The sequence below is a fragment of the Anser anser genome, assembly GCF_964211835.1.
Source record: "Anser anser genome assembly, chromosome: 8".
Taxonomy (NCBI): Eukaryota; Metazoa; Chordata; class Aves; order Anseriformes; family Anatidae; genus Anser; species Anser anser.
In genome coordinates, this window is record NC_139728.1 from 21,358,897 (window position 1) to 21,369,343 (window position 10,447).

General features: G+C 57.9%; 1 protein-coding gene and 1 long non-coding RNA gene across 9 annotated transcripts in view; one reads left to right on the forward strand and one right to left on the reverse strand.

Moving 5' to 3' along the window:
- The window catches only part of PTPRF (protein tyrosine phosphatase receptor type F), a 371,253-nt gene extending 364,891 nt beyond the window's left edge, over positions 1 to 6,362 (forward strand). For all 8 annotated transcript variants that reach the window (XM_083845518.1, XM_083845516.1, XM_083845515.1 and 5 more), the window contains 6 exons: positions 118 to 296; positions 2,880 to 3,006; positions 3,192 to 3,317; positions 3,814 to 3,968; positions 4,438 to 4,573; positions 4,701 to 6,362. In XM_083845518.1, the coding sequence (XP_083701644.1) occupies positions 118 to 296; positions 2,880 to 3,006; positions 3,192 to 3,317; positions 3,814 to 3,968; positions 4,438 to 4,573; positions 4,701 to 4,769 (792 nt within the window). In that variant the 3' untranslated portion in view covers positions 4,770 to 6,362. The remainder of the gene's footprint in view (positions 1 to 117; positions 297 to 2,879; positions 3,007 to 3,191; positions 3,318 to 3,813; positions 3,969 to 4,437; positions 4,574 to 4,700) is intronic.
- A 143-nt stretch (positions 6,363 to 6,505) lies between these two features.
- LOC310903022 lies at positions 6,506 to 10,327 on the reverse strand. Its single transcript, XR_014587230.1, has 3 exons — positions 9,825 to 10,327; positions 9,599 to 9,720; positions 6,506 to 9,215 (listed from the first exon to the last, which is right to left on the reverse strand). It is a non-coding gene; the product is annotated as an uncharacterized lncRNA (long non-coding RNA).
- Between the last annotated feature and the right edge of the window lie 120 nt (positions 10,328 to 10,447).

A 10,447-nucleotide genomic window follows, 5' to 3' on the forward strand; every position in this document is an offset into this window, starting at 1 on the left:
GAGGAGGGAACGTGGATTCATGCCAGGGGGCCCCTGTCAGCCCTGCTACCGGGGTCCCAGTTTCACCCCAAACTATGGTGTCCCCAGCGGGGTCTGACGTCTCTCTTCCTCTTGCAGCTGCTGGCCAACTCTAAAGCACATACCTCACGTTTCATCAGTGCCAACCTCCCATGCAACAAATTCAAGAACCGCCTTGTGAACATCATGCCATACGAGCTGACAAGAGTCTGTCTGCAGCCCATCCGGGGTGTCGAGGGCTCCGATTACATCAATGCCAGCTTCATAGACGGGTACAGGTAAGGGCCGACGCAGGGAACCAGGGCACGGCTGCTTTCTCCCTTTTGCCAAGGATTGGTCCTGGCTGCCTGGAAGCAGGCTGGGGATCATCGTGATGCATTTTGTCCGTCTCCGTCCTCTCAGAAGCTTCAGCTGTGATGTGTGAAGACTGCTAGTGAGAGCTGCCAGGCTTGCTTGTGTTGCTGTAGACAGATGCCCACGTGGCTGGGGCAGGATGCCGTGCTGGCTGGCTCCTGCAGTGTTTTATAGGACCTTCTGGTAGGCATCCCTTGGCATCTATTTTACATCTAATGCAAACCCATCCCCTTCGCTAGCTGCAGCAACCAGAGGTAGCAGCATGCTCGCACTGCGTGGTTGATCCAGGCAGGACCTGCCCAAGGTTCATCCACCCATATCTTGATTTTGGGGAGTCTCTGGATCCTCAGACGGGGCTGGTGCTGGATACTGGAGAGCCCATCACGGAGTTCTGCTCCCCAGGATACCTTTTAGAAAGCACAAATTGAGATCTAGAAGGGCAATGATACTTAGGGTTTCCGTATCTAACTGCTGGCAGCGTATTCCCTAACGCTAAGTGCCAGGAGAGAAGAACGCGGGAAAACAGCCCGGTGGCCACGTCTCCTTCCCAGCCAGTCCCTGGCCAGTAATTCAGACCAAATCCCAGTGACACACGTACAGGACTCATGCCTGCGTCTCTCTGTGCACCAGTGCAGTCGGGTCACCCAGCGCAGGAGCAGGGGATGCAGCGATGGCTGCAGCGGGGTCCCCCTCCGGTGTGTCACTGCCCAGGTGCTGCTGACGGGCTGCTGGCCTCTTGCCCAAATGCTGGTGGCCTCCCAGGAGCAATGAGCAGTGCCAGAGGGAGCAGGTGTCAGCGCTGCCTGCCCAGCGGCTCTTTGCCTCCTTCCCTGCTCCAGCAGCTGAGCCCAGGAAGGGCTCCCAGGGGAGTCCTGCGCAGGGACGAGAGGAGGCAGGGAGAGGGCAGGGAGCAACTCGGGGAGCGTCTCAGCACAGCCAGACCGCAGCGAGCCGGGCTCCCTCAGGGTGAGACAGAGTAATGGGGTGGGAGGAAGGGGCTGGAGCACATCTGTCACAGCAGCCTCGTCTCCCTCCTGCCCGCGTGGCTGCGAGCTGTGCAGCCCGATGTCTGGCTGCCGTGTCGCAGCTCTGGAGCTGACTGGTGCTGGTTTTGCCACTCGCTGATGCTACAGAGAGAAGGGTGCCAGCGCAGCAGGTGGTACCATTTCATTTGCTGCCTACCCCATCCCCAAGGAGCAGTTATCTCTTCCTGTCCTTCCCTTTGAACGGAGCGATCTTCCTCTGGTGTTATCTGCAGAGATCAGTTGGCCCGAGGTCCTGCAGGCATCACGGATGCTGCATCTTTATTAGCTCTTTTGTTCCGTTGTGCACACCCACTCCCTGCTTTTTACGACGTCTTATAAATCCACCTTGAAGCAGCCCCTGTCTTCATCCTGCACATTACAGCTGTCCTGCAGCACGTTCATTAATTTTTAGCACCGGCGGAGAGCCGAAGTGTGGTGGGAGGGAGGATGCAGCCCCTCGTCCTGCGGGCTCCGGCGCCCCGCAGTGGTGGAGCGAGCCCCAGGATCCGCACCCGGATCGTGCCAGGCTGGGTGCTCCCAAACCGAGAACGAGAACGCAGGAGCTGGCCCTTCCCGGAGTCAGCAGAGCCTTTAACTGCTCCAGTCGTGCCCCACTCACTTTGTTCCCCAACAGGCGAACGAGGGCGATGCTCTGGCATCCCCTGGGGCTGCCGTGGCCGTGTCATGCCCTGCGCGGGGCGCAGCAGGGGCACGGAGCTGGGAAGCGCCCAGATCTGGCTGTGGTAGGTGCTGCTGCCCCGTCCTTAGGGCGGGATGGAAAGCGACCAGTGGTGCTTCGTTCCTCAACGCAGAGTGTGTGACACTGACAGACAGCTACAGAGTGAGTCAGGAGGCTTGGGAGAGCGGGGCAGAGCGTGCTCAGCCCGAGGGTGCTGTCAGCAGGGATGGGGCAGGGCGACGCAGGATACGGGAACTGCTCTCACACCGGACACTCTGCGACGTGCTCTGGCGGAACAGAACAAATTTGGAAGGCTCAGAAATGTTTGCACTACGGTATTGGTGGTTTCCTCACCGCCCTAGTTATGAGGTGGTACGCGGGATCGAGGTGACCTGATGGAGTTGCTCTGTGCCTCCCCGCGCAGTGGGAGGGGAGGTGGGTGCCGCAGGGGGTAAATGTGCAGGAGGTGCAGCTGGGACTGTCCCCGAGCACGGGCTGAGCTTTCAGCCTCCTGGGGCAGGCCTGGGTGCTGAAAGAGCTCGGTGCAGCAGCTCCGGGGACAAGCAGCAGGGAGGGGCTGGAATGGGGACGCTCACGCAGGAAGGACTAGCAGCCTTTCTGGATCCCGTGCCCACCACGTGCGTGGGGAGCTCTCAGAAGACACGTGCTGGGCAGCCTCATCCCTCCCACAGTGTCTGGGGCTAGCCCTGGAGACCTGTCTCCTGCAGCACGGGGTGCTGCCTCCAGCTCTCGCAGCCCCCCAGCTTGTGGGAGCTGTCTGAGCTCTGACTTGTTTGCCGCAGGCAGCAGAAGGCCTACATCGCCACGCAGGGACCGCTGGCCGAGACCACGGAGGATTTCTGGCGGATGCTCTGGGAGCACAACTCCACCATCGTGGTGATGCTGACAAAGCTGCGCGAGATGGGCCGGGTACGAGTCCTGCACGGGGGAGGAGGGCGCTGCGGGGCTGCTCCCTGCGGGCATCACCTCCCAGCCCAGCCCAGCCCAGCCTTGGGGTGTCCCTTGGCTGGCCCTGCGGTCCCACAGCCCAGGGAGCGGGAGGGAGGAGCGGCAGCGTGTCGGTGCTAACTTCTCACCGTGCTCCTCATCCGCAGGAGAAGTGCCATCAGTACTGGCCCGCGGAGCGCTCTGCCCGCTACCAGTACTTCGTGGTGGACCCCATGGCGGAGTACAACATGCCGCAGTACATCCTCCGGGAGTTCAAGGTCACAGATGCCAGGGTGAGTGCTACCTCTGGCTTCCCGGCTCCAGTGCCTCTGCCCAGCCCTGGGCAGCAAGGGGAGCACACAGCAGCTCCTGGAGGGACCAAAAAGCGAGGAGCTGCCTAACGCTGCAGGCAGGAGGGGCCGCTGCCCCACGCCTGCTGCTCCTCTCACCGCAAGTTCCTTCCTTGGCAGCTGTGTCGGCCCAGTGAGCAGCTCACTGATCGCTATCAGCACCGGGCCGTGCCTTGCCTGCGCTGTGCACGTGGGGCAAGTTTAATAACACGGGCTCCCCTGCAGCGAGAGTCTGTGTGCAGCATGCGGGCAGGCACAGGACCTCCGTGTGGCAGCAGGCAGGGTCCTGAGCTGGAGCTGGGCCCCACACCAGAGCAGGACACTGACCCACCGGGCCCCAAGGGGCCAGGAGCGGGTCAGCAGCACCAAGGGGTGTGAGATGGGTCCCTCTCGCTGACCCCTCACCCACGGTTCCCGTGTAACACCCCTGTCCCCGCAGGACGGCCAGTCACGGACCATCCGCCAGTTCCAGTTCACAGACTGGCCTGAGCAGGGCGTGCCAAAGACGGGAGAGGGCTTCATCGACTTCATCGGGCAGGTGCACAAGACCAAGGAGCAGTTCGGGCAGGATGGGCCCATCACGGTGCACTGCAGGTGAGTGGGGACGGGTCAGCACCCACCTCTGCCTTCAGCAGAGAGCCCGTGGAGATGCCCCCTACTAAGCCCAGCACCTCTCCTACACTTCACATCCCCCCTGCAAGAGGCAAGCAGGAGACGAGGAGAGGGCAGTATCCATGGGTGGATATTTACCATTGGCAGCGTTTCTGCCGGGTGATGAGAGGAACCCAGCGCCTGCTCGTTCTGCTGTGTAGCTCCATGGAAGAATCTTTGGGCAGGACGTGGTGCCACAGCAGCTGGACTCGGGCAGAATCAGTGGGTGCCACGGGGCTGAGAGGGCGCCTCTGTGTGGCGGTGTCCCTTCAGCCTCTCCTGACCCCGCCGAGCAGCTCCCCGTGGTCCACGAGCTGGGGACATGGGCACCGCTCCAAGGAGCGGGGCAGGGAGGGCGGCTCTCGCTGAGGCCGGCGGGTCTCTAACTGCCCCTCTTGCTCCCCCTGCGCAGCGCTGGGGTCGGGCGCACAGGCGTGTTCATCACGCTCAGCATCGTGCTGGAGAGGATGCGCTACGAGGGGGTGGTGGACATGTTCCAGACGGTGAAGACCTTGCGGACGCAGCGGCCGGCCATGGTGCAGACAGAGGTGAGTGCCCCTTCCTCCCCGCAGCGCTGGGAGAAGGGAGGGGAGCCGGCGTCTCCGGACATGCGGCGCTGCTGCCCGATGTCCTCGCGTCCCCATTGCTCACGTTCACCCCCTCGGTGCCTTGCAGGACCAGTACCAGCTGTGCTACAGAGCGGCGCTGGAGTATCTCGGCAGCTTCGACCACTATGCAACGTAACTAGTGCTTTCCTCCAGTCGCGGTGGGGATGTCTAGGAGTGGAGACGGGTCCCTCTGAGCCAGAGCCGCCCATTCCTCAGTCCTTCTGTACAGCCCGAGGCGCTGCCCAGGCAGCTGACCTCCACACCAACCAGTTCTGACCACGGCATTTAGGAACTTCGCCCCAGCGCCAAACGAGGGAATCTGACTCCAAAAGCATTTCCAGTCTCTGGCTGCATTTCTGCTCATGTGCATCTCTCGCCCTCTCTCACGCGACTGCATTTCACAGCGAGGCTTTAGGTGGGTGGAATGGGATCTTTTTTTTAAACATGTAAAATAGTTACTAGTGGTTTTTATAATCTCTTCTCTCTTTATTTTTTATTTTTTTGCAAGTCTTAATGTTTTGCCGAGGCAGAACTGGACCCGCCAAACCTTTGGGAGTTGGGTTTTTTGTTTTTTTTTAATTTCCTTTTGCTTTTACATTTTTTACCGCCCTGTGTTTATTTCAGCCCAGTCACTGCTGGTTCTGCCCATTTTAGTGCAGCTTCCTTGGTAATTTGCAGCAGCTGGCTTGTGGTTCCTGCCCGGCTCCATTCCCTGTAGGCTGCTTTTTAAATCCTCTGTAGAATATGAAATTTCATGGAACTGGACCTAAGCTACCAATTATTTTTTTAGCCTTTCCCTTCCCCCATTTTTTCCTGAGTAGGTTTGGGAGGGCATGCGGGGTCACTGGAGAAGCGGTCCCGTTTGTCAGCTGGAAACTGTTCAGTCCTATTACGACGCGTGTTAAACCGACCCAGTGACCGTGTGTATTGGCAGATCCCGATACGACGTGAGTTGTCGTCGCCTTGTTCATGAGAGACCCGAAACCCCGGGCTCCTGGCTTCGGAGCCCCTTTTTGTGTGTCTCGCTGGGAAGGGGGCAGGAGGAGCGAGCGGGCCCCACACTTCCCCAGGGCTGGGATAGAAGAAGCGAGACACGGCCCCTTTTGTTAGCCCCACGGCTCTGTCCGTGCAAGCGCCACCCTGTCACCTCTCAGCGACGAGGTGCATTGGAGCATTTGACAAAGGCAAGGAGCACAGCCCCGGCTGCTCCCTGTGGGAAGCAGGGTACTGCAGGGAAGGGGAGGGGGAGTACACATGGCTTCAGAGGTTGGGTGTATCTATAATTTCTGCTATCCTGCAAATGTTAAAAGTCATTAGAATATTGTACTTTCTGCTACTTCAGGACGTTCTAATGAACCAATGTGGCAAGACTACTGGACTTAATTTAATGGTACTATATATTAATACTCCTTATTATATCATGCTTGCACTAAAGACAGAGTGAGCAGCCCTCTTTCAAGTGCATTGAGTTATGAATAAAGGTGGTGGAAGGGTATCTAATTGTATTATCACATGTATTCCGAATGTTAAGAATCCAAGCTATGTTGAAATCAGCAATCCAGGGTTGGTAATGTTGGAGGACACATTCATTTTTACCTTGTGGATGCATAGTGCTGTAGGGGTCACTGTTGTATACAGTCTGTTTTCTATTTGTTAATAAAAAAAAAATCTACAGCATCATTGCATAATTCTTGATGTTAATAAATTTGAATAATCGGGTTTCATACAAGCTGGCTTTGCTGTCTGTTTGTTCAGAAATAAGCGGAGGCTCTAGAGTCCGTCGGTGATGGGCATGCTCCCCAGCCTGCCGGCAGAGGTCCTTTCCTGCGGGCGCACCCCAGCCACAGGTGCCCTACACCTCCCATGGGGTCCCCATGGCGTGAGACCTGCCCTGCCCAGCTGCTCTCCTGCCTCTTATTAATCCTCAGAGAAATCCAGGACGTGGCAGGATGCGGTCCTGCAAATCTCCCGGGGTGACGGTGAGCTTTGCTGGAAGAGCGTTTACCTGCATCCCCTCCCCTGCCAGCAGGCTGGCTGCAGGGCTGCTCTGGGGCAGTGACGGGCTGCTGGTGGGTTTGTAGAAAAGAGAGGGGTTGGTGGGGTGGGTTGTGGCGGCAATACGGGTCCTGGAGCAGGCTGAGATGTTACCGGCCTCTTGGGGTGCTGCAGTAATGCCGTTCTGTGGCAGCGAGTGCAGGTGCATGTGCAGAGTTACTGCTGAGCAGCGAAACCATTGCCCGGCCCCTAGGTGCAGAGCAGCACTGGAGGATGTGCAGGTGTGAAACCCACTTCAGGCACACCCTGCATGGCTGCGCCTGCTCTGCATATGTGCCCTGGCCCTGCCTGCGTATGTCCAGCAGTCCCACAGGGCAGCGCTGGCTGCTAGGGAGCAGCGCTTGCAAACAGCACAAGCGTGCAAAGGAAAGGCCACTGCAAGGGGCAGAGCCACGCGGGACGGGGCCCCACCGCCTGTCCGTCCTTCACGAGCCTTTTCCTGATGCGATCACGGGCATCTTACGTGCTGCTCGCTGCCTTTGCTAGAGCTGTTACATGTCACGCTTCCTGCCAGGTCAGACTGACTTCTGAGCAGACGCCAGATGCAAAGCAGCATTTCCCCCTCGCCCAGCTGGTTCAATCCCAGCACTTCCACCTGGGGTGACCCGAGGCTGGCCGAGCCTTTCTCTCGCTCTGCGGTGGGGCAGCTCCACACGAGGCTGCAGGTCCTAGGGCACAGCAAGCTCCTGCCCCTGTGAGGCAGAGCACGTGCGCAGGCGTGTGTGTGTGCACAGGCACATGCCAGCACCGTTGGCACTGGGGAGCTCGGCTCTGCAGCGCTGCCAGGGCCCACGATGGCAAGGCTACGTGGCCGAGCACGCAGCTGCTCGTACGTGGGCGCGTTTGGGGAGGAAAGAGGCTGTGCTACAACCGTTGTGCTGTAGGAAGCCAGCCAGCTGGGAAGCAGGTAGCAAGCACCTGCCCGTGCTGCAGCAAGAATGCTTTGGCTGTGCCGCTAAGCTGCAGCTGCTGCCGATGCTTTCACCACGCAGTTGTGCTGCTCGCTGAGCACTGACCAGGCAGTGCCAAGCACACGGCACGAGCCGTTCATCCCTGGGCGGCTTCCAGTGCGGTGCCTTGCTCTCACTGGAAACACCAGTTGTCAGGACACGTCCACATCTGCACCCACATCCTGCAAGAACACTTCGGGCTTCCCTCCCCTTGTGGTAACTTGTTCTTAGCCCAAACCTTCTACAGTCAACCCAGGGAAAACACGGGGACAGAACGCTCCCAATTCACCTCCTCTGCGGGCTCCACTTCTCTGCTTGCCACACGTGAGGCACCTTTCCTACAGGCAGTACCTACAGGCTGGGTAGAAAGAGGAGAGGCAGAGGGGGAGAACCAAAAGCCTCGTGCCAGCCTCACAAAGCCAATAAAGGCTCCGCGCGCGGAGAGGCCCAGGAGGCTCCCAAAGAGCGAGGGTGGGCCTTCTTGGCAAGGGGATGGTCCCCAAGAGGACAGCGAGGTCAGAGAGCCGCGACGCAGCTGCTGTCTGTGGGGGAAGTCCCACTGCACCAGCCTCCTCTCACAAAGTCCGCACTGCTCTCCTAAAGCCCAAGGGGGTTGGAGTCATACCAGCTTGAAAGCACTTGTTCCTTTAACGTTTATTTCCATTTACTTGTTCCTTTAATGTTTATTTCCATTTACCTCTGCAGATCTCACAAAAGAGGGGGAAAAAAGCCCAAACACGTAGACTTGTGCTGTGCTCCAGGCAGATGAGCCACGCTGCCTGTGCCCAGTGCCTGGCACTGCTGTGCCTGGTCTGCATTTCTCAGCTTTCCCTGGCCAAAAAGAATTTATTCTGGCTGGCGTTCTTTGCCCCATTTTCTTTGGTACCAGTTTGAGGTCACTCCCTCCCTCTGCCAGCAGCCTGAATTCACAGCGCTACTGTGCGCCAAACCTTGAGTGAGTGGTCCCAAGGTGATGCACAAAGGAGGAATTTGGCCTCTTTCTTTTGGAACCTCTCTTTCAGACTGATCACATTCACACTGAGCAGTGCAGCTGGGTAGTTAGTGCTGTAGCGTTGTGTTGTGCTTTTTCCCAGCAAGTATGTTCCATGCCTTCATTTTCTGAGGTAGCCCCAATGCACAGTCAGATCAGCAGCTCTGTAAAGGGCAAGGTCTGCAGAAAGTGAGCAGTTTGGCAGGTGGGACAGCAGGTAAATGGCAGCTAGTCAAAGGTAAATTAATGGGCATTGAGGTGCCCTTGTGCTCTTATTATTTTTTTATGCATTCCGTTGGTACCTATAGCAAGAGAGCTGTGTAAGCCCCGTCTAGGCTTGACTTGCTTCCTAGCGATGCTAAATAACACACTGCCCCAGACTTCGCCTTTTGGGACTCCAATTTTATCTTTTTTTTGTTTTCAAAGGCAAAACAGTTATTAAATAAAGGAAAGAAACAGCAGCACCACCGAACAAATCTGGGCTTATTTTGCACAGTAGCTTGGAAACTTCCTCCCCCACGGTCCTGGCTTTTATTGTTCTCAGCAACACTGCCATTTTGATTTGTAAAGTTTCCCAGTGAGTGACCTTTTTAAAAAAAAATAATTTATTTTACTTTTTTTTTTTTCCCTCCTGTTCCGACCTGGTTTGTGTCTGAGATCAGGGAAAATTCTGATCACACCAATTAAAGCTGATTGTTGCCCTTTTGCCAGTTCTAATAAACAACCTCAGTCCACAGCAACAATTAGATGTCACCAAGCTTTCCTGCCTACGCGCTCGTGGCAACGTTTTGCCACTTGTCAGCATGAAAAGAATGTCTCATGTCTGCTGATATTAATAAGTTGGGGTTTTTTTGAATAATGGTCAGCAAGCGTGGCTGTGAGGCCAACAGAAGGGCCAGGACCACACAGCGTGCTTCTCAGTTGCACCCGTAGGCCGCCAAGCGCCGTGCCTGCTGTGGTTTTAATCACCTCGAGGTTCTGGTCCGTAGTAATTCGGTGCCTGAGACGGCCAGAGAAGCAGCAGCACACAGGAGAAGCAGCAGCACACAGAGCTTTCGGCGTTCTGTAGCGTGACACCAAAGGAAATGTGTCTGAGGAGAAACACGCAGGGAAATTAAGGCTTTGCTTAGGCATGACAGGCGTGAAGGGATGAGTGCGTGACAGTTAGGAGTCCTTTTGTGTGGGTTATGCTTACTTTCGAGGCTGCCTATTGGAGACATTTAAGAGCCATTTAGCACGAGACATTTAAGAGGCATTTAGCACAGCGTGACCTGTGAAAATCACAGCCGCTTCCAGCCACGGGAGCCAGCAGCCCCTGACCGGCTGCCAAGCCTTCGGGCCTTGTCTACACCTAAACACCTTTGCTGCTGGGGCCGCACGGCCAGCCCCCGGCCCTCCTCAGGGCAGGGCAGCGATGGGTTATGGAGGGCTGCGGACGCGTGCTGGCCATGGGGGCACTTCTGCCCGTCCCTGCCCGCCTGGCAAGGCTCCCGTGTGAGGGGCAGCCCGCCTGGGGCGTGTGTGTTAACGCCCGGTGCCTGCTGACACACCCACGGGCACCCAGGTGAGCACTGCAAGGGGCAAACAGCCCCGGGGCTCGGGGCTCGGCCCGGCCCGGCCCCGCTCGGCCCCGCTCGGCCCCGCGGTGCCCGGGCAGGGCCCGGCTGGGCCCCGAGTAGGCCGCGGGCTCCCCTAGCAACCGCCCCCTAGCGACGGCCTCCGGGCCTGCCCCGCCCGCCTAGCAACCGCCCGGCTCCCGGCCTGCTGATTCGCTGGCCGGCCCCGACGGGACGTCGAATTCCTATTGGCCGCGGAAGG